Source organism: Natator depressus, chromosome 11 (assembly GCF_965152275.1).
Source record: "Natator depressus isolate rNatDep1 chromosome 11, rNatDep2.hap1, whole genome shotgun sequence".
In the NCBI taxonomy this organism is placed as follows: Eukaryota; Metazoa; Chordata; order Testudines; family Cheloniidae; genus Natator; species Natator depressus.
This window is the reverse complement of record NC_134244.1, coordinates 28,932,745-28,957,167: the sequence shown is the minus strand read 5'-3', so window position 1 is coordinate 28,957,167 and position 24,423 is coordinate 28,932,745. Positions and strand designations below refer to the sequence as shown.

The window sequence follows — 24,423 nt, the reverse complement described above, 5'->3', positions numbered from 1 at the left end:
AAGCGGATCTCTCCGGTCCCTCCAGCTCGTCCGGGTAGTCCGCTGCTGGCAGCTCCAGCTCCCCCTCTGTGTCGGACTCACGCTGGCCCGGGCTACAGCCGGGCCCCTCCAGGTCCTCCGGGTATTCAGCGGCTGGCAGTCCTCGTTACCACAGACCTTCCTCCCGGTCAGGTTCCTCCTTGCCCAGGGCCTCCCCTGGGTCAGCAGCAGGATCGCGAGGGAGCAGCCAGCAGCCTGTGTCTGTCTCCCTCCCTGCTGCTCTCCTCACTGGACAAAGGGCCCCGCCCTTTGTACTTCCTGTCCCACCCCTCCCCTTCCGGGGATTGGCAGAAGCTTGGTCTGGCCCCGCCCACTCAGGCTGAGAGGGTGGCTCTTTACCCTCTGGTTCGGAGGGAAGCCACCCTGGCTCCCTACATACCCCACCCCTCAAATCCAGCTCCCGATCTTCGAAACAGGCATCCTCACCCTCTCCGAGGCAGGATAGGAAATCCGCATTGGCGTTGTCACGTCCCGCCCGATGGTGAATCGTGAAGGCATAGGGCTGCAGAGCAAGATACCACCGCATCAGCCTGGCATTACTGTCCTTCATCTTATTAAGCCACTTCAGGGGTGCGTGGTCCGTAACCAGTATAAAAAGGGGGCCCCGAGGATGTAGTAGTGGAGAGCATCGACTGCCCACTTAACTGCTAGGGCCTCTTTCTCCACAACGGAGTAGTTCCGTTCTCTGGGGAACAGCTTCTGACTGAGGTAAACAATTGGGTGTTTCTCCCCGTCCACCACCTGCGAGAGGACCGCCCTAAGCCCTACGCCTGAGGCATCAGTCTGATCAATAAAGTCACGATGAAAGTCAGGGCTGAAGAGTACTGGATCGCTACACAGCCGTTCTTTGATAGTTCGAAAGGCCGTCTCACACTCGTTGGACCAATGCACCTGGCGGGGACTGTCCTTGGTCAGGAGCTCCGTTAGCGGGGCCATAATGCTTGCAAAGTGGGGTACAAACCGCTGGTAATAACCAGCTAAGACCAAGAATTGACGCACCTGCCTCTTCGTGGTCGGCGCCGGACATTCCTGGAGTGCTTGGACTTTCCCGATGAGGGGGCGGACCTGTCCCCGGCCCAAGGTGTACCCCAGGTAAGTGGTTTCCTCCCGCCCGATTTGGCATTTTTTTGGATTGGCCGTAAGCCCGGCTGTGCGGAGGTCCCGGAGGACTGCCACTACTTGATTAAGATGTTCCTCCCAGTTATTGCCATAGATGACCACATCGTCCAGGTAGGCCGCAGCGTACTTCGTGTGTGGTTGCAACACCCGGTCCATCAAACGCTGGAAGGTTGCCGGGGCCCCATGTAGGCCAAAAAGCATCCGGGTGAAATAGTATAACCCTGAAGGGGTGGCAAACGCGGTCTTCTCCTTGGACCTGGGATCCAAGGGGATCTGCCAGTACCCCTTGGTGAGATCTAAAGTGGTGATATAACAGGTCTCCCCGAGCCCGGTAGAGGAGCTCATCAACACGGGGCATCGGATAGGCGTCAAATTTTGAAATGGCGTTTACCCTTCGGAAGTCAATGCAAAACCGCCGGCTCCCATCTGGCTTTGGTACGAGGACGACGGGGCTCCGCCACTCGCTCTGGGAGTGCTCAATAACACCCAGATCCAACATCGCCTGGACTTCCTCCTCTACGGCCTCCCGCATTCGCCTAGGCAATGGCCGGGTTGTCTCTCGGACCACCACCCCGGGTTCCGTCTGGATCACATGGTAGGTGAGCGTAGTCCGCCCGGGTTTCGTGGTGAACGTCTTGGGCAATGCCCTTACTAAGCGGAGTGCCTGTTCTTGCTGCTCAACTGTGAGTGTCTCTGCTAGCTGGGGCTCACCATTATCCGACTCCTCGGGCGGTTGGGGCCCCAGTTCCGGTTCGGGGGGGATATGGGGCAACCAGGAGCCCTTCCCAGTCCTGCCAGGGTTTTAAGAGGTTTACATGATAAATCTGTTTTTCCTTACGGCGACCAGGTTGCCGAATCTCGTAGGTGACCGGCCCTACCTGGCGGAGGACCTCATACAGACCCTGCCAGCGGGCAAAAAGCTTTGATTCCTCCGAGGGGAGCAGGAGGAGTACTCGGTCCCCTGGCCCAAATGATCAAGCCTGGGAGCCCCGATTGTAGTGCTGCTCCTGTGCTCTTTGGGCTGTGTTTAAGTTCTCCCTCGCGAGCTCGCCCGCCCGCGCCAGCCGCCCCTGTAGTTGCAAGACGTATTGCAAGAGACCCTGTGTTGCGGACAGGTTGTGTTCCCAAGTCTCCCTCAAGAGGTCCAACACCCCACAGGGTCACCGCCCATAGAGGAGCTCAAATGGGGAGAACTTCGTGGATGTCTGTGGGACTTCTCGAATTGCCAGTAGTAAAGGAGGGAGCAGCTGGTCCCACTGGCGGAGGTCCTGGATGGGGGAAACACCGCAACATTCCCTTCAGGGTCCGGTTAAACCGTTCGACCAATCCGTCAGTCTGGGGATGGTAGACCGAGGCCTGCAATTTCTTAATCCCCAATAGGGCACATACCTGACGGAACAGCTTAGACGTGAAGTTGGTCCCTTGATCAATGAGTATGTCCTGTGGGAGGCCCACCCTTGCGAAGATCTTCACGAGCTCCGCAGCAATAGTGCGGGTGGTGATACTTCTTAAGGGGACGGCCTCGGGGAAGGCTTGTAGTCAGGACGAGGATGTACTGATGGCCCGCCTTACTTTTTGGAAAAGGCCCGACCAGGTCCATTGCTACCCGCTCAAATGGTACACCTACGACTGGTAAAGGGACCGGGGGGGCCTTCCGTACCCCTGCCGAGGCTGCATGTTGGCAGTCCGGGCACAACGCACAGTAATCCTTCACCTCACGGTGGACGCCGGGCCAGAAGAACCTGGCCAGGACCCTGGCCACAGTTTTTTCCTGCCCTAAATGACCGGCAGCCGGGATGTCATGTGCAAGCTTCAGGACAGCCCGACGATGAATGCGGGGGACCACGAGTTGGGTCCGGACCTCTTGGGTCTGGGGGTCTCGGTCAAGGCGGCAGAGCCGCTCGTGGTTGAGTTTGAACCCGGGCCATTGGGTGGTGCGCTGCGCCTCCACGACCTCACCATCCACCCGGGCCAGCTGCTCATAGGCAAACCGGAGTGTAGGGTCCTCCCTTTGATCCCAGCTAAAGTCCACCAGGTCAGGAGGGGGACCAGCCATTTCCAGGCCATTCTGCCCCGGGGTGGGACCTGGGTCAGCTCCAGGGTCGGAGCTTGAGTCAGGTCCTGTCTTCTTCTGAGGTGGGGGCTCCCTCGAACGTCTCTTTGGTGGGTAGGGTTTGGAGCACCTCGACGAAGTCTGGCCAGTCACGGCCCAGGATCACTGGATAGGCAAGGGATGACGCCACCGCCACATTCATTAACTGAGTTGCTCCGTTCACCGTGATGGGGACCCGAACCGTGGGGTACAATTTTACGTCTCCGTGGATGCACTGAATCCGTACTTCTCCAATGGTCCGCCTGGTGTCCGAGAAGAGCGCCTGGTGGACAAGGGTCTGCCCACAGCCCGAATCAACTAGACCCACCACGGGGACCCCGGCGACTTCCATGGGAGCTGTCAGTTTGGCCACGGAGGGCGGACGGGCCCGTCGCTACCCGACGCACAACAGGCCAAAGTTGCAATCCATTGCAGGACAGCCCCGTTGCAGATGACCATACTCGCCACATCGGAAACAAGGTCCTACCACTGGGCGCGCCGGCCGCGTGGGGGCACCAGTGGGGCTGCAGAGTGGGCTGGGGCCCGGTGGCCGGCTTAAGCGTCCAGGGCCGGAGAGTCATGTGGACTCGGGGCATCGGGAAAACTCAGTCCTGCTGCCATCTGGTCGTCGGGTACGGTGGAGTCCGTTGGTTTGGGAGGTGGGCCCCCTCCGTTCAAGTTTCTGTGCATTGGGTCCAGGGTTTGGGGGGCAGGCGGCCGGTCCTATCGGGGCCTCTGCCTCGAGAAAGTCCTCCATAAGCGCGACGGCCGTGCTCAGACTTTGTGGCCGGTGCCGCAACACCCAAGCCCTCCCCTGGGGTGGGAGGATGTGCACGAGTTGTTCAAGGATGACCTGTTCAGTCACCTCAGCTGCGGTTCGACGCTCAGGTTGGAGCCATCGGGTACCTGCGTCCTTCAGTTCCTGGGCCACGGCCTGGGGTCTGGCGCCCGGTGGGTAGACCTTTTCCCGAAACCGTCGCCGAAAAGTCTCCGGGGTAATGTCGAAGGCATCCAAGATAGCTGTTTTCACTCAAGCATAAATGCGGGCCTCATCATCTGGGAGCCCACGGTAAGCCTTCTGGGCAGCCCCGTCAGATATGGGGCGAGGAGTGTCGCCCATTGGTCAGGCGCCCAACCAGCCACTGAGGCAACCCGCTCGAAGGTCACTAGATAGGCCTCCGGGTCATCCTCAGGCCCCATCTTGGCCGGACGGATCGGTGGGGCGGGAGGGGTCAGGGTGGCTGCCCTCTCCGGTTGAGCACCACCATGGCCCGGCCACAGGGTTGCAAGCTGCTGGAAGCATTGGGTTTGTTGTTCATGGTGCTAGGCCCCCAGGGTTTGAAGCAACTGCTGCTGGTGGGCACCCAGCTGCTGTACGAGTTGGTGCTGCTGCTGTTGCTGGCTCTCAGCCACGAACTTGATAAGCCTTTCCATCTCCATCTTTCCAGTAGGGGTGCTTCAGAGGCCCCCTCGGCTAACCCCTTTCTGGAGGGATAGGGATCACCTGTCCTCCGAGCCCCTAGGGGGCGATGGAGAGCTATGGTCCCACTGGCAGGCCTTAGTCACACCTTTCGGGTGCTGGGGAATTAGCGGGGGGGCGCTGGCACGAGTCGGCAGCGCGCCCCTCAGGCGGGGGAGCGCCGGTATGGGTTTGTAGCGCACAGTTCTGGTACCCAAGGCAGGCTGGCCAGGGTAGGGGAACTCAGGCCCACCCAACTCCACTGCGTTCCAGACCAGGGCCCAGTCAGTGGCGGGAGGCGAAGGTCCCACCGCTTGGGTCAGCGGGGGCCATCCGCGCCCGCTGACCAAACACACCCACCCCACGGTGCAGTTCCGCCCTGGGCTACTTCCTACCCGGTCTCTCAAGCGGGTCTCTCCGGTCCCTCCAGCTCGTCTGGGTAGTCCGCTGCTGGCAGCTCCAGCTCCCGCTCTGTGTCAGACTCACGCTGGCCCGGGCTACCGCCAGGCCCCTCCAGGTCCTCCGGGTATTCAGCGGCTGGCAGTCCTCGTTACCACAGGCCTTCCTCCCGGTCAGGTTCCTCCTTGCCCAGGGCCTCCCCTGGGTCAGCAGCAGGATTGCGAGGGAGCAGCCAGCAGCCTGTGTCTGCCTCCCTCCCTGGTGCTCTCCTCACTGGGCAAAGGGCCTCGCCCTTTGTACTTCCTGTCCCACCCCTCCCCTTCCGGGGATTGGCGTAAGCTTGGTCTGCCCCCCCCCACTCAGGCTGAGAGGGTGGCTCTTTACCCTCTGGTTTGGAGGGGAGCCACTCTGGCTCCCTACAGGCTTAAAGAGCCACTGAAATCCAATAAAACAAATGTCTTTCAAATTTTTCCATTTAGAAACAATCCTGGTCATTGCATCTACCTGCATTTCTGAGAGCACTATCGGAAGACTGTGTTCCACTATGACAACTGGAGAGAGACAGATGCCTTCAGAACTGGAAAAAGTCATCTTTTCAGTTATCTCATCAAAAAGCTTCCCCTGCCCTCCTGGATCTTATCTGGATTGAGCTTTATTGAGCAACCAGCCATGTCACAAAGGCACTGCTATCTAGGGCAGATCTGTAGAAGCAGACATTGTCCATCTGAGCCCTGGGTAGCTCACACCCTCCTTTAATGGCCTCGTTTGAATTATGAATGTAACAGAGGATAGGAATGATCCCTGAAAAACTCCACATCTGAGAGCCTTTGGGAAAGAAAAATTGTTCATTGCAACTCTCCAGAATCTATCCATAAGAAAAGAACCAAGTTAATGGATTTATTATACGAGCTGAGAGTATATCTGAATGCTCATTAACTTTCTCTTAGTTGTTCATTTCTATACTTGTTAAATGCTTTAAAAACCCCTAATGGTATAATCATCCTTGATATATGTTCAGAGTAGCATAATTAAAGTTAACAAAGTTTTCTGTCCATTAATACGTGAAGGAAAAGGCCACGTGTACAATGTGTTTATGCAGCCATGTAAATTGCAATACATTCTTTTTAAGTTTTCTACAAAAATATATACTTCAGAATCTCAATTTTCATCTAAAAAATAAAGTGCAGGTCAAGATTTTCAAAAGTAACTAGTAACTTTAAACAGACCCAATTGTCAGAATGCACTGAGCACCCATCCTCTGAAAATTGGGCCTCTTTTAGATTACTTATAGGGTAACCAGATGTTCTGATTTTATAGGGACAGTCCCAATATTTGGGGCTTTTTCTTATATAGGCTCCTATTACCCATCCCCCAGTCCCTATCCCAATATTTCACACTTGCTATCTGGTCAGCCTAATTACTTAAGATGGGCACCCAAACATGGAGGCACCCAAAGCCACTAGTCTTTTTAAAATCTTGTCCTCACTCTCTAGCCCTTATGGTTGCAAATGTATTCTTAGACTTGTGAACTAGCTGTAAACCAATACAGCAATGTTTGCCTGAGCCTGCAGATAGAGGAAACAACAGTTCTGAGAAAAGCATGAACTCTCCCCACTCATCTAAATGAAGGGTTAGCTCTGAAACCTAAAAACAACAGGTTTAAAATATGAACACATAATTATGTCAACACTAATTATTTATGAAGAAACATCAAATTTGTTGTATATATTGGTATTGTGACAGATCTCTGTCCTTGTCTCCATGGGTCCCACGTTTCCTGGCAGATTTCGCTAGCCTCAGAGGCTCACTGTGACCCTTCACATAGCCCTTCTCTCTCTAGAGGCAAGGGTCACAGCCTAATGAGCCATTTTCATCAAAAGCCAGTGAGGGAGGTGAGGAGAGGCTATCCTCCCTTGCACAGTCTCTGTTGTCTCCCAGTCTCAGTGATTAAGGTGGGGGCAAAGAGGGGAGCCTGGGCCCGCCCTCTACTCTGGGCTCCAGCACAGGGACCCTAATAGCATCAGTTATGGTAGCTGACTTTTTAGAAACAGGACGCATATAATTCCCTGGGCTACTTCCCTATAGCAGCCCCCACTTCCTCAAGCTTCACTTCACCCTTGCCTCAGGGTCTCCTTCCTCGTGCCTGATATGGTGTGTACTGCTCAATCTCTCCAACAGCGCAACTTCCTCCTACAGCTCCTGACATGCACGCCCACTTGACTAACTGGGAGGCTTTTAACTAGTTTCAACCAGGCCCTGATTGGCTTCAGGTGTCCTCATCAACCTACCTGTCTTCCCTGCCTTCTGGAAAGATCTTAATTGGCCCTAGGTGTCTTAATTGACCTGGAGCAGCTGCCACTTGCTTATCCTGGTAACAGGGATTTGTTTAGCCTGTCACTAATATATCTGTCTCACAGTACTTTACTGTAGCCATCTGGCCTTGCCCCATCACAGTATACATTGGGGTGAGGTGCAGTGGGGCAGGTCATTTTTTTTTTTTTAATAAAGGCTTACTAGTGTGGGCAGTGGGGCATACAATACCCTCCTGTTCCCCAAATACAAATTCACCACTTTCCTTTCCCAAAAGGGAACAGAAAATAGAAGATATACTTCCTCCCCCATACATAAAGCTTCAATCAGCTTCTCTGGGATGAAGATTCCCATGCCTTCAGAGACTTTGAAGCCCCCTGTCAGCTGCCAAAACAGACGGGTTCCCCCTAACAACTTCTACAGTGCAGTAATAAGCAAAACCTGCACCACACTGAAAACATGAGGCACTTTAAAATAAGAGTCATATTTAATTTATTTAAGTAACAGTAGCACCAAAAGATCCTGAAACTGGCAGTGCCACAATTCCAATGTTTCTGCTGTATAATTTAGGTTTATTGTTCACAAGCCAGGGGATCGGACTAAGGATGTGATCCTGCTTTTACTGAAGTCCATTATGAAACTCCCATGGTCTTTAGAGAGAACTGGATCAGACTTACATTTTAGCACAGAGTACCAAAGCTGAAAAGTTCAGATATAGATTTGGACTTGGGGGTGTCTGATCTGTTGGGTTGGTACGTCATTTTTAAAATTATGACCTAGGGCCAGGTTTGTATTTTGAACAGCCATAAATTTGGATATATTCAGACCCAGGGTTTTGTTCCCAGCTGTAGTTTGCACCATTATACAGTATGAAGTAAGGTACCACCACAATGTTTGTGGGGAAGGGATGGGCAGGCAGACACACAGTGGAATTCCTCTCCCATTTAAAGGCCCTGAATACCCTACAATTTCCAAACTCCAGACATCGCTTCAGGATATATGAAATTTGTATTCAATATATTACTTTCCCATTTTTCCTTCCTGTACTTTACCTCACCTAAAGTAATGAACAGAAAAATCTGGGGTGAAATCCTGGCCCTATTGAAATGAGTTGAAGTTTTACCATTGACTTCAAATGGAGCTGAGATTTCACCTGCTGCGGTTCTTAATTAGTGTTGTGCAAATGCAGGGCAGGGTTTGCAAAAGGAATCTCAACCTGAACCCTATAGCTTTGTTTGTAGGGGCTGAAAGTGAATCTGCTCCCTGCAGATACTCTTGGAGACTGGAGTTTGTGAACTTGAACCTATAGCTTGTTCTCTCCTTACCCCCAGGACCATCATCTTTACTTTAGATGTGTTTAGAAAGGTTTGTTCAAGGAGGAGGGAATGGCTGCTGAGGTGGTGGTAAACTGGGATCAGGAAGTTAGTTCCCCTGGCTTCTCAGCTATGCAAACTACCACAGTCCATGTTCAGATTTCAGGAACATGGGCTGAGGTTTGGCAAATGCAGGCTGGTAAAGTATGTAAATGAAATGAAAATTACCCAGCACAGCATTGGGACTTCGCTGCTGAACAAAATCCTCAGACTGCCAGCTGTTATAAATATGTTTCACAGCCTTTAAATCTGGCATCCTTTATATAAAACATAATGGCAGTAAGTTCTTATCACAATAGTATTAACAGACAGTTGTCCACTGGTAACATAATGGTACTTTGTTTACAGATTTGGGGATGGGTGCCAGGCCAGCAATTGGACTATATTATAGCTGTATCATTCTAATATATTCTGGAGAAAAATTCTAAGAATAAGAAGCTGACTTCCATCTTAGCACCACAGTGAATGTGGGATCATAATGGCTCCAAAAGGTATCAGAATATTATTACAACATGGTAATTCACTGGTATGATACCCCCAAAAAGAGAAATGTGCCAGAGACTCCATGAAGTCTATTAGGAAATTTGCTATTGCTATCAATTTTATGTGGAAGTTTCTCAGACACTTCAGTGACAGGCAGAAGTACAAACCCCAATACAAAGTGAAGACCGGTAATGTAAGGTATTATAGGGAACATTTTGTAAGGGATCCTTTGTAGGGTGCGATCTCTGAATCTAAGTTCCTATATTAACGCAGCAAGTCACACTAATACTAACTGAACTTAAAAACCTTCATCAAATGACAAGACATACCCATTAGAAAGTATTTATCATTCTTTTCTATACCAAACAGTGGAACGTTAAAAGAATAGTCATGTACCATGACAACTTAATAAACTGGCATAGCGTTAGTATTATGCACATTAACATAAGCATGAACCTTTTTCTATTGTACTTCTCAATTTCCAGTTTAGTGTGTGTTGGGGGAGGACAGAAACACCTATGTGTTGTGTTCCATGACATGCAGTGGAGTTGAGCACATCAGATTTGCTTTTATTGCGCATTAGGATAGCTCAAAAACCAGCAGTTACCTCTCAGACATGCAAGAGCCTTCTTCATTAGTGCAGAGCAGAGTGGGTGGGGAAACCTGTTCATTTATAGCATTAGGGGAGCAGAGGTGGCAGCAGAAGAGCTATTGGGATAGAATATATTTATCAAGGGAGGAGACAGAGCACTAAATTGTTTAGTTGGTTGCTTAATTTTATTTAGGAAATCAGAAACAATGGAGGAGTGTGGGGAGGTTCAGAGCTCAGAAATATTTTATTAGAGAAGTGTGAAAGGGTATTTAATATCTAATCGCCAACGCCATAACTTATTTTGGCCACCAGATGCAACTGATAACAAATGAGACTGCAGATGCACTATTTAGTGCTCAAGCAGCAGTATTTATAGCAACATGTTTCCAAGAGACATAAACATGAACCATGGTTCCCAATACAATATTTGCTTATTAAAACCTATCCCACAATAAATTCCTTCATTTTGACAAAAGAAGCTGCTTGGCAGCCATACTTTCAATATCTTTAAAAGTAAGTAACTTGGTAACAACTAAATTATTGTCGCTTCTACAGTTACAAATAATAGTAAGTCCTATGATATATTTCCATGCAGTACTTGAAACACAATGATATTCCTTGACAGGGACTCTATAAACTTCAATCAGATCTTCCATTTATTTTGAAATGCACAAATCAGAGAAGGTGTCTATGTAACAGTTTTCTCTCAACCTTTAGAAACCCTATTTCATGAGGTATATAGCAAAGATCTATAAACTTAATGCATTTTCACAATAGACAAATCAATGTTTTAAATCTTGTCAACAAATTTGTGACAAGATTTCTGTTTAACAAATATTTCTTCCATCTATTATACACATAAGGTATGTTGTTAAAAATGTGTGCTACCATTGTAAATGCAGAGTGTCCAATGCATACAGTAGTTTGTCAGATAAACATGTTTCTATGGAAACTACTGAAATGAATGTCTCATTTTCTAAACTTGGCCATAACCCCAAACTTTTATTACAGCATCCAAATGTTTCATTAACTTGATTCACATGATCACAACACAGCCTAAAAATAGGAGTACTTTATCAGTTTAAATAAAGTAGAGTTACTGTCACATTGAGAAAATTCTCCTCCAAAATAATATTTTAAATAATTTGTCTAGCAACTTCAGTACCATTACCCTCTATTTATGGTATTGGACATAATTAACATTAGCATAGTGTTTACTACAGCTTAGCCTACATCTTGGGGGGGGAGGGGCGGCAGAGGGAAATGGAAAATGTGCATGCACATTAAATACAAAAAAAGTTACAACAGTAAAGAGCTTCTGGCATCATATGGATATATATTACAAGCAAAAACACTTAATTAAAAAACATTATTAAGGTTGCAAAGTCAAGTACTCACAAGTTAGGAAATAGGTTCCTAAGCAATCTGCTATTAAAAACCCAAGAAGTCTCTACTGAATACGTGCAAACTGATTTTTCAAAGGCATTTAACTTGGCCAAATTTGGGCAGATTTTCACAAAAGTGAGAGTAGATAAATCCCTGTCACAAAGGCCAAATGTCAAGTCCCTGCTCCCAAGCATTTTTTAACATAGGCAAAATCATGTATTTTTCCTTAGCCTCACTTTCAAAAATGGCTGATCCATTTTGGCTGAAATTTTCCAAAAACGTTCAGCCTGAGTCAGACACCTGGCCTGGAAAATTTCAGCCCATACAAGTTTGGCAGTTTTAGGTAACTGAAAACAGTGCCTTATAATAGGAAGTGTCGGCAACTTAACCCTGCCTATAATAAAAAGTATTTAGCGACAGTTCTGCTTAGTTATATTTTCTGTTTCTTCCCCCCCCCCTTTTTTTTTTTTATTACTAAGGCTGCTAACATTGATGCTTATAAATTCTTCTAATCCTGCATTTTATTCTTCAGTTTGGGTTTACTCCTATCACCACTGAATTGAACAGGACCAGGAACAAGCCTGTAATGCTTATTTGTGACAAATCTCAGCTAATTATTTCAAAATGAGATGTTTAGGGCTTCAGGCAAATTAAGCAAATGAACTTGCAGGCAATGAAGTTCCTATTTGATGTCAGCATCCCATTAATTTAAAAAAAGGGAAAGAGGAATGCAGATAAGATTTTTTTTCCCCAATGTTTTCTATAAGACACCAGTTACTGTTTAATGTTTGACAAACTGACTGAGTAAAGGCAAGGGAATTTTGAGGTGGAGACACCTGGTTTTATCTAGAGCTGGCCAAAAACTGGAAATCCCTTCCTGTGAAAAAATTCTCGGTTTTCATTCTGAACTGGGACGAAATGTCAAAAATAAAAAAAAATAAAAAATGCAATTCTTCACAGGGATTTCAAGCAAAAATGTGATTCAGGAGAAACGAACAGAAATTTTTGGCTTGCCAGCTGCCCAAGTCTATCTACCTGGACTGGAAGGCATGTTCCCAGCTGCTGTGTAGATATGCCCTGAGTTGCATGTGGTCCAGACCTAGTGACCTCAGATTAAGGGGTTTCCCAAGTAGAAAGTACAGGACACAGACAGGAGAGGAGGACAGGCAGTATACAGAGATCAAGGGGGCTAGGGCGGGGAGAGAGAGAGAGAGAGTGTTTTATTTTGGACATTCTGTTCAAAGTTAACAGCCCTTGTGTGCATTTATTTAACTACAGGCAGATCTGGTAGCTATACCTCTAGTTAAGGTTGCCCAATACTTTGCTTTAAGAATCCTTTTTCAGTTACGTACAACTTTCTGAAATTTTAACCTTTGAAGCTGAAATTTTACTGACTACCTCAAGCTAATTTCCCCACACATACACGTCAAAAAAGGTTTGGCCATTTCTACAGATTAGTTTAGGAAAAATATATTATTTTGCCCTTTTCCCCCCAACTAGTTCATTGAGAAGGAAGCATTCTTAGAGCAGGGACTTGAAATTTAGGGGTGGGATCAGGCAGAAGTATCCCTGGTTTCAGGGATGGGACTTTTACTTTCCCCATGAAAATCCATCCAAACCGGCCAAGTTATAAATCTCTAAAAGTCTCAATTCACACATGCTCAGCAAAGACATGTTAGAGTGTGGCAGCTAAATTTTTCAAAAAGACTCCTGTACTGGCGGCCGAACAAGACTTTTACCCTGCAATTACTCCTCCCAGTTTATAGGAGGTGCTCTGTTTCTCCAGTGCTCTAAATGCTGGAACCTTCTGGCACCCAAGCAGTATGGAGAAGGAGAAGTACCACAAAAGACCTAGTCTGGGTCATCAGTGTCTATCCAATGAATGGGGAACCAAAAATCTGTTTCTACTCAGTGAACAGGCAACAGCAATCTTCTTTAGGATGATGTTGAGGTTAATATTTAAGGCAATCAGATAGAACAAATTATGAGCATTTAAAATTAGAGAACCCCAAATTACCTTTTTCTTCTATTTCTTAAAAGTAAATTCTTGATGTGATCCAGGGGTTACTTTAACTAACTAACTTCTCTCCAACAAGATGCTTGCTCAAAAAACAAGAACAAACATATGGCATAAAGAAAGCATTACTCAAATATCAACTCCAGTTTAGGATAACATTTGCATCAAGATGAAGAGATCATTCAGTTGATCCCAGCAAATACAGCAGACACTATTTCTTACCACTTGGCCTCCACTATACTGGCTAGCAAACCTAAAGATGTACAGACAAATGCTAGTGGATAATACTAGACAAGGATGTGCTGTTCCATACTGCCACTGCCCATAATTTAGCAACAGTTGTGCTGGTATTAACTTTTTGAATCATTTAATCTAATGCCTCAATCGGCACAAGAATACTTGACACCTTAATTTAGGAGATTTAACAATTATCACAGATTAGAAGGCATGGAATAACTACTTGTTATTTTACTCATGGCTAAAAATATAGTTGTACAGAAGTAGAAGTCCTTCCCTCCTACAAATTAACTACAAGAGTAATGGATTATATGACCTTACAATAATTAGTACATAGATTCTTGGTCTACCTTTGAAAATCTATTTTATTAAATAATGGGTATAGGTATATCAATTACCTGTGTTGGCTTTTATGTTTTACAGCTATTCTACACTCTCTTTTGGAGGTATTCATAAACTTATTTTACAAGAATATCACAATCAATAAAATATTTAAAAACAATAAGATGTTATATGCAGATGCAAGTACAAATTTAGACAACACCTGTAGAGCAAAAGGGTCTTTATAGACTTACTATTTTTGTTTTCATTGTTCCATTTTTGTGGTACTTATTAAAAACTCATTTTTTTAATTTAATGTTAGAAAATGTGGACATTTAATAAGCACTCTAGACATATACAATTAAAATTTTTGCATAGCTAATAGTAAAAGAGTATGTAAATTTATTACATTTATATAGAATTAAAACATTTGCACAAAAAACAGTCCTGGTCCTGTAAACTGATGGACACAAGCAGACCTCAGGGTTCTGTCTATATGTAGCAGTTTGTAGAACTACAGTCTTAAAAATATTTCTAAAAAGCCTATATTGTAGAGTATTTCAAACAAAAATTGACAACATATAATTCTCAAGAGGATTAAATGTGTTGTGCAGCAGCTCAAGAGAAAAGATTTTAGTACATCCACATTTTGAATTTGAAATACCTGAGTTAACACATCTTACTGGATATTCTAAATAAAATATTTGCAGCATTCAACAGACCCGCTCCCACTGAAGCTGATGGCAAAATGGATGTGATCTTTATTCTGAAAGGTAGGTATTTATGTGATTCAATATATATATATTGATTTGACTACTCTGGAAATACTACTGGCATCAAAAACTCCATATGAGTGTCAGACATTTGGATTCCCTAAGTTACAGCTGCCAGTCAGGAGAAGAGAAACAAAAAAAAGTATGCAGCAAATTATTTATGCAACTATTCATTACGCAAAATAACTGCTGTAGTTTGCACAGTACAGTATTGTCTTTAAAACCAAAAGCTTTTTATACAAATGCTATGTTAACAGAGCATATTAGACTTGACATTTAAAAACAACTAAACCAGGCAATTCCAATTTAGAGAGTTGCTTCGACTTCACTCAGCATGTGGTTACCAAGTAAAGTAGAGGGTCTCAAAGGGCATGGCTCTATATTCATAGAAACTGAAAATACTAGGCAGAAGCAAGCAGCTAAAGATGAAATTAGATTGTCATAATTTTGTTGCTTTAAGTCAGAAGTTTAATGTAATTTTAACAGACTTTTTAAAAAAAACATGCAATGCACAAGAAATCTTCCAATGAAACTGTAGAGTCCCTGGGTCCCTCATACAACATGAGTATAATTATTAAAGCAATGAACACTGTTACAACTTCAAGTATTTTTCTAGGAGCAGAGTAACACACACACACTCTCTCTCTCTCTCCATATTGTATTTGCCAAAATTCTGAACAGGAAGGTTATTACTACATATTCTGTAAGACTTCCTCCACAAAACCCAGACACCCAGTTGCAGTAATACTACAATATAAGTTTAATAGCTTCAGTTGCAATGGAGAGAAAAGGAGAATTCTGCAGAGAAATCTTGTCACACCTATAACACATTAAATCCAATAAACTGAATATTAAAAATCATGAAAAGTAGACACCACGGTTTACAAGAAGATACCGACTGCAGTCTAGTCACCCAAATTACTTATGAAGTAAAATCTGGTAGATTATGTAAGGGTTTTTTTTAAATAATTTCTTTAGCTAATCCATACAGATTAGCAAAACGTTTAGCCCTGTGGTGGTCAAATGCATATATTTCAATATAAACTCTGAAGAGAGAAAAAAAAAACCCTAAATAAACCGACATTAAAAAAAACAAGCACAGACTTAACACCAAAACAAAAACCATTGTAGAATTGTCTCATTTTTTATTTTACAAAGAAATCAGCAAGCAAATAGTTAAGATTAGTATAATTATCTGTTAAAGGCATGTTCTGACAACAGTACAGTATCTTTTTAGAAATCTCTACCTTGTACTTTAGAGCAGTGGTTCTCAACCAGGGGTCCAGAGCCCCCTGTGGGGCCACGAGCAGGTTTCAGGGGGCACCAAGCAGGGCTGGCATTAGACTTGTTGGGGCCAAAGGCAGAAAGCTGAAGCCCCACCACATGGGGCTGAAGCCCGGTGACTCAAGCCCCACCACCTGGGGCTAAAGCTGAAGCCTGATCAACTTAGCTTCGTAGGGTCCCCTCAGGCATGAGGCCTTCTGCAACTTCCCTGCTTGCTACACTGGCCCTGGGTCTTGTATGCAGAAAAACAGTAGTTATGGGCCGTGGAGTTTTTAATAGCATGTTGGGGGGGGCCTCAGAAAGAAAACGGTTGAGAACCCCTGTGCTCCTCTTTCTGCAGCTCACGATAAAGGCAAATCAATTTTTAGTTACTATAGGCCAGATCTTGATCAAGTATTCCCATTAAAATCAAACACACTAGATTACCCAGATCTAAAACCTAAATGCAAGAAATTAAAACAAATAAGAAAATATCAAAATAGATAGACATACCAACATATCCCTAGGAGGCCTTTAAGCACCTTTATTATTTAGTTAGGGCTTTTGGTTTATTTTTATTTAGTTTTGTTTTTTTTTTTAAAATGGATGAAATCCTCTACATCCTTTCTCAGACAGAGGTATTATTGACCAAAGTCTTTATTCAAATTTTTGTAACAAATCCAATTCATGTTCCAAGAAAGAGACAACCTTTTAAACTTTCATTTATTTTACAACTGAATATTTCAGACATACAAAACCAACTCAATCACTAGTTTTAGCCTTTGCAATAGAATTCTATTTATTTATTTCACTATAAATAAATGAAGCTCTAAACTCAGTATAAAGACAGGCAAACCTACGTCTACTTCCTTAGCCTGGCTGAGAAGCTAAACAGATTTTTGCTGACTCAGGCCAACTGCTTTTGGCAACTGATCTGACTGAATCAGTTCAACAAATGACAAACTGATCATTCCAAACTGAAGTGATCCACCATGAGGTATTTCAACTTTTAACAGAAACAGCAATTGAACTGAGCCTTACAAACACACAAAACAAAAACAAATGGCAGAAGGATTGATTTATTCTCAACTTTTGTCCACAGATCAGTGCATTAATCCACATATGCATTTATTATAAAAATGATGGCCTTGTACACTCTCTTTTGCATACTCTCATGCAAAAGATACATTATAAATATAGTAGTTAAATGGGACTTAAGACTCAAACTACTTTGCCTCCTGCATAGGCTGTACCTAGACTCCCTAGGAGGGGTGAGCAACTAATTCATAATGAATAATTTATTTGACAAATTTTACTTCCTTTTCTGTTTGTTAATTTTCCACTGATTAAGAGTCTCCAATGTATTCGTTAATCAAAATTCTCTCTCAAATAGCAATGACTTATTCTTGCTCTGGGAGGTTGTTTTCGAACAAGCATCAGTCTACATTTGAATTGTGTTATTTGAACACGTAAGACAGATGGTGCAATGCTATTCTCTTAGCCAATGAGAAACTTTAGAACCAAGTTTGCAGTACAAATATTCACAATTACACATTCAAATTTGCTTTCCATGACTATTTCTGTTATAATCTCTTAAGATTCAGTTTCCATTTAGATAACTGCCAGTAAAGCAAATTATTAAAATATTGAAGAAAGCAAAACGGACAACTCTAGTTCATTTAATCATCTGAATGAATATTAGAGGAAGGGAGGTTTCTGGATGGATGCGGGGGTGGGGGGGAGAAGGGGAGTAGGATGGAGGAGAAAGGGTGGCTAAATATTTGCTAGTCTCTACCCCCTGTGCAGCTACAGTTAAATCAAACATGATCCTGATGGCTCTGTATGGAAGAATAGGTAAAAAAAAATGTTTTTTCTTTTTTAAGTTTTGTGACTAGAGTTAAACCAAACTTTTAATTCAACATGTACCATAATAAATGCAGTTACACAGACTCTGCATATCAACTGATTTGCATGTCAGTCAACAGTTTTTCCTTTATGAAAAATTCTTCACAGAACTGTGGTTTCTCCTACACAAATACTTACATATAAATGGGACTTGTATATTTAATTTTGTTTATACCAAATTGTCTGAGCTGCTAATATGCTAATCGTCTAATACTAAAATAAATTAACATAACCAACAAACTGAACCAATATAGTAATATGAACCAGAATGCTTAAGATTCTGATATTTTGCCTTTCTAATTTTGAACAATATATAACATAACACAGTCCAAGTTCCAGGTCAGGACAAATTCTTCCAAACAAATCTGTGACCTTTGTACATAATTTAGAACTTGGGCTTACCCCTTAGAGCAGGCAGCAGTGACCTCTCTTTCTTGTCATCACATTTGTTACATTCACTGAAGTACAAGAGTAAAAAGACATCCACAAGCACCCACATCAGAGAGGTGGCGAGAACCACCTTGCAGTAGACAAATCTCCTCATCTCGTCTTGGTTTTTAGTTCACACACTAGTAAAGATGGCTATTGCTGGGATGTATCCAAGCCACGCAGTTAAATTCCAGTATGAAAGTGAAGTCGAGAGCATCCACTGTAATTAAAGAAAAAAATATTTGAATTACCTAACAAGTATACATGGTTTAAGATCCAAAAATGATACAAACATATAATGCTGAGATGTTTTTACTCTATTTTAAAAATTAATCTATTTTCCTTTCTCCTGTATCTAAATATCATCTTTGTAATGTTAACCCATCTTATGAAGATTTGTTTCCTTTGCTTTTGTAAAGAATCCAGTTCTTCTGATTTTTTCCTGTGCTGGATTATATTTTACCCAGATGTCTGTAAATCCAAAAAACTGAGTGACCCTGCCACTGACATTTAGACCACCACTTGAGCACCAGATGTCACTGAAGGAAAACTGCCACTAGATACTCTATCTACCTATGTGGAACACTGCCTTGAAAAGAGTATCTTTGGAAAGGAGGATTAAACTTAACTATTTGTAAGCGGGTGAATAGTCCCACTATTTTGGGGAACTTTCCTGGCTTCTGCACTACCCTGGTGAAGTGGGCTAGCGAAAGGATCTGAGTCCTCGCTCCCACTTCCTTTACCCAGTGGCCTCCCGGCCCTTGAGGACTCCCCTTCCACTCTCCTGTCTGGCAGAGTCATAGAATAACAGAGTTGGAAGGCACCTCTGGAGGCCATCTAGTTCAACCCCCTGCCCAGAGCAGGACCAATCCCAACTAAATCATCCCAGCCAGGGCTTTGTCAAGCCTGACCTTAAAAACTTCTAAGGAAGGGGATTCCACCACCTCCCTAGGTAACGCATTCCAGTGTTTCACCACCCTCCGAGTGAAAAAGTTTTTCCTAATATCCAACCTAAACCTCCCCCACTGCAACTTGAGACCATTACTCCTTGTCCTGTCATCTGCTATCACTGAGAATAGTCTAGATCCATCCTCTTTGGATCCACCTTTCAGGTAGTTAAAAGCAGCTATCAAATCCCCCCTCATTCTTCTCTTCCGTAGACTAAACAATCCCAGTTCCCTCAGCCTCTCCTCATAACTCATGTGTTCCAGACCCCTAATCATTTTTGTTGCCCTTCGCTGGACTCTCTCCAATTTCTCCACATCCTTCTTGTAGTGTGGGGCCCAAAACTGGACACAGGACTCCAGCTGAGGCCTCACCAGTGTCGAATAGAGGGGAACGATCACGTCCCTCAATCTGCTGGCAATGCCCCTTCTTATACATCCCAAAATGCCACTGGCCTTCTTGGCAACAAGGGCACACTGTTGACTCATATCCAGCTTCTCGTCCACTGTCACCCCTAGGTCCTTCTCTGCAGAACTGCTGCCTAGCCATTCGGTCCCTAGTCTGTAGCGGTGCATTGGATTCTTCCGTCCTAAGTGCAAGACTCTGCACTTGTCCTTGTTGAACCTCATCAGATTTCTTTTGGCCCAATCCTCCAATTTGTCTAGGTCCCTCTGTATCCTATCCCTACCCTCCAGCGTATCTACCACTCCTCCCAGTTTAGTATCATCCGCAAATTTGCTAAGAGTGCAATCCACACCATCCTCCAGATCATTAATGAAGATATTTAACAAAACCGGCCCCAGGACTGACCCTTGGGGCACTCCGCTAGATACTGGCTGCCAACTAGACATGGAGCCATTGATCACTACCCGTTGAGCCCGACAATCTAGCCAACTTTCTACCCACCTTGTAGTGCATCCATCCAGCCCATACTACTTTAACTTGCTGACAAGAATACTGTGGGAGACCGTAACCCCAACAAGGCTCGTAACCCCAACAAGGCTGGGCCCAGGATTCCTGGGGGGCCCAACCCCCAACCCTGCTGTGGTCACCTAAGACTCGGGCTAGGGTGTCCCCACTCCGGGGTACTCTCTCTGCACTGGGCACTTCTCTGACCCACTGACCATTACATATAAGTTAAAGCAAATGCAAGTTATTTAATCAACAATTAATTTTAAAAAGAATAAGGAAAAATGGGAAAGGTTAAAGGAAACACAACAACCCGCTCTGTGGCAGGGAACATCACAAACAGTGTCTCTGGAATGTCAGGGCAGTTCACAGTCTGTTCCTTGTAAGTCCCAGGCCGCCTTCTCAGGCCCTGGCTGCACTGCAGGGATGCTGTGCGCTGGACACTTGGCTCTGGTGGTGGCCACACGCTCTCAGGCTCTAAGTGGTAGGACCCTTCTTTCCAGTGTCGCCCCCGCCCTGTCGGGGTTACGATCCAAGCCTGGCCTGCAGAGCCTCTTGGCTGAGGCGTCTCCTTTTGCTGGTCCCGCTGCCCAGGGTCCCCCTCTCTGTCCGCGGCTGCTCACCGCACCCAGCTCTGGACTGCTCCAGCCCCAGCCCCACCACTCTGTCTCAGCACTGCTGCTGCTGCTGCTGCTCTGCCTCCAGCTCCCTGGGCTGCTTCTTTGGCCCCTCTGCCTCTGGTTGCTACAGCTCTGCTCCCAGGACAGGTCTTCTCTGCAGGCTGCTTCTGTGACTCTGCTCCCAGCACTGACCTGCCTCCTGGGCTGCTTTTCTGGCCCCTCTGGCTCTGGTTGCTGCAGCTTTCTTCCCAGGGCAAGTCTGCTCTCACTGGTCTGTGCCTCTGGCTTTGGGGCTGCAGCTCTGCTCCCAGGAAAGGGTCTGCTCTCTCTGGATCTGGCACGGCTCTGCTCCGCAGCTCAGCTCTGGCCCCTGCTTTCTCCTTAGCTCGGCCCCACTCTGTCTGACCCAGGCAAATCCAGCTCACATGGAGGACAGGACCGCCCTGGCCTCCTGACTCCCTGATTAGCCTGCCCGCCATGTCATTCAGGCTGACCTGGAGCACTGGCCTCTCCCCATTGTTTCTGGGGACTATCAGTCTCAGGGTCCTGATTTCCCATAGACCCTTCCCCTTTTAGTACTGGGAGCTAGCCAACCAAAACACCCCCACTGAATGTCAGTAAGGGGGCAACAGTCCCCTTACATATTCGTCGTTCTACTGTAATATATTAAAGTTAGATTGTAAATTTAAACTTAGACATCACTACAAAGAGCATTCCACGCAGAGATGGGAAATCGTATAGGACACTTCCTGTATTGATGCCAGGTTTCAAAAGCAGTGTCCTAACATTCAGCAGCTGGATACCTTACCAAGGGCCTAATAAAACAAAATATGCCATCTATTAGCACTTACATACATGTCTTTTCCAAAAATAAATGACAGTTTAGAGAGAGCCCTCATTTGGAAGAGCGTGCTCCACTGCGAGGATCCAAATTTGAATCTACTTAAAAGATCGTATTAAAGAAAATGGTAAACTACCTTCTTGATATTGAAAAAACAAAATCTATTGGCTTCTCAAGAAGAGAGTAACAAGGCTAATAAAATTTCATCTTCTCTGGGGGACCCAACTAACTCAGGGCATGGATTACTTTACAAGTATGTGTATATATGCCACACTATCCCTCTACTACACTGGTCTGCCCCCTTCTTGTAAGAATTCTTCTCACTAGAGCACTGAAACAGGAGGATTCTTGTATATTTCAATATTCTCCCTGCTGATTAAAAACAAAAACAAAAGCTGAGAAAGGATGCAATTCAAACATACTCTCCCTCAAACAAAACCATAGCTGGTAAGCCTGATTTTAGGCTAGTGAGCAATGAGCCTTAGAAACGTTTTCTGCTCTAGCTTTGCCTTTATCTAGTCCCTGTTCTGTATTCTTTTATAGCGTCAGCAGTGTGCTCAGAACTCTACAGAACATAGAAGCTGACACACTCCTTGTCCCAAGGATCTTACAATTCAGTTATGACTCAAAATATTTTTATGTGCCTTTGTTGGTGGATCACCATTGAATGGTTTCATTTTGTGGGGTGGGGTGGGAACGGGGAGAGGAGGAAGGGTTGGAAAAAAGCAGGAGAATCTGCTGCTCAGGCTCCGTTACTCCTGTCTGGAGCACATTAAGAGTACTTAAATAGCCACTAGAAGAATCACAATGAAGGGAAAGAAGATTTAAAGAGCCCCCCAAACCACTTCCAATAAGGGATAAAAGCATCCTCTTAATTTTCAGCATAGCTCTGGGAATAAAATTAGCTGGTTAATTCATGCTCCTTAGAAGCACAAGGTATGCCTACATTGCAGTTAAACACCTGCAACTGGCCCATGTCAGCTGACTCAGGCTTGTGGCATTCACATTCAGGCTCAGGCAGGAGCCCAAGCTCTGGGACCTTCCCCTGAGGCAGAACTCGGGCTCCAGACTGAGCCTAGACTTCTACACCACAATTGAACAGCCCCATAGTACAAACCCAAGTCAACTAACACGAGCCAGCCACATTGCAATGTAAACATACCCACAGAAATGTAGGGCTGGAAGGGAGCTAGAGAAAATATTAAGTCCAGCAACCTGCACTGAGGGGCGACCAAGTAAACATAGACCAACCATGACAGATGTTTGTCTAACGTGTTCCTAAAAACCTCCAGTGAGGGGAACTCCACAACCTCTCTCAGTAATCTATTCCAGTGTTTCACTATCCTTATAGTTTGAAAGTTTTTCCTAATATGTAACCTAAAATCTCCCTTACTGCAGATTAAGTCAATTTCTTCTTGTCATATCTTCAGTGGACATGGAAAACAATCAAATATGTTAAGGGCTGTTAGAGAGGATGGTGAAGACTCACCAGGTTCCTGCTCAGTCTTCTTTTCTCAAGACTAAACATGCCCAGTTTTTTTAACTTTTCCTTATAGCTCAGATTTTCTACACCATTTTATCATTTTTGTTGCTCTCCTATGGACTCTCTCCTAAAGTGTGGTGTCCAGAATTGCACTCCAACTGAGGTTTCATCAGTGCCAAGTACAGCAGGACAATTGTCTCTTGTGTCTTACATACGACACTCTACCTTAAGTTTCATGAACAACTGCTCAGATTTACTTCCTTTTAAAAAAATATTTAAGCAATAGTGTAGTAAATTAAAAACATTTAGAATTGACAGAGTTCCCACACAAGGATGTTGGTATTTCAGACAGTTGAGATTTGGGGCATAACTTGCTTATAGTATTTCATTTTTGTTGATGGTGGTTTGTTTTAACTGAGCACCCGTTTAAATGTTACATTTCTTTTTCTCCTTTAAATATACAATCTACAACACTGCACATGGTATGACTACTCCTCCCTCACCCACCACTATGTTTAACCAAAGCCCAGTAAAAACACTTCGCAAGAGTGCTGAATTTCATTAACAGAATTATTAATAACAATAAAAAAATATAAAGTACAAGGTGACTAAGTTTAATTGCATACTAAACTGAAGATAAAGATGGTATACATTTAAACATAACCCTTGAAATAGTTCCTAAAGTACCATTTCTGTACTTGATATCTGATGAACCTTTCCACATGTCCCAGTTCTAATTGTATGGGCCTCAACAGACAGAGATCTTTATTAAAAACAGGAAAAATGATGACTGATATGCTAGGTCTCCCCCATTCCCTACCAGTACGGAGGTTAGAATTAGCTTTTGGGATGCTTAGCAGAATCATTATGTGTTCAATACCAAAGATGTGATTGATGCTATATAAGACAAAGGCAGACCCTCCCCAAGGACCTTATAATCTAGAAGAACCTGTCTCTTCAATTAGGTTTACTTATTTATATTAAAAAATAATAATAAAACCATAGCTGTTATAGATTGGGCTGCATGAAATCTTCCATGCCCCAGGCTGTACAAGTTTTAACACTGTCTCTACTGATGCAAGGGCTACTCCAACATGCTGCTGAACTTTTTTCCTTAACTGTGAAATTTACCTGTGGTCCAATAAAGCTTGTGCAATAAACTATACTGAGGTTAATGGTGAATGGTAATAATGGAAAATTAATTTTGGCAGTAAATTGCTCTTATGTTATTAACATCTGGACTAAAAATTACTACCTGGATTCTGCAGTTTAAAAAAGTCAAAGATAATTCAGGATATTTTTGTTCATTATGCAATTGGAGACTGTAATTTCAATCTGTGTAGCAGTGCATGCTGTGCATTGACATCAGATTCTTACACTTAGGACTAGACTAAGTACCTTAGATAGAATTTGTAATTTACAAACAGA

At 44.5% G+C, this 24,423-nt stretch overlaps 1 protein-coding gene across 4 annotated transcripts in view; it reads right to left on the bottom strand.

The window, feature by feature from the left end:
- Positions 1-24,423, bottom strand: part of GALNT13 (polypeptide N-acetylgalactosaminyltransferase 13) — a 415,890-nt gene that overhangs the window by 287,218 nt on the left and 104,249 nt on the right. For all 4 annotated transcript variants that reach the window (XM_074967361.1, XM_074967360.1, XM_074967359.1 and 1 more), the window contains one exon: positions 18,171-18,417. In XM_074967361.1, coding sequence (XP_074823462.1) covers positions 18,171-18,312 — 142 coding nt within the window. In that variant the 5' untranslated portion in view covers positions 18,313-18,417. The remainder of the gene's footprint in view (positions 1-18,170; positions 18,418-24,423) is intronic.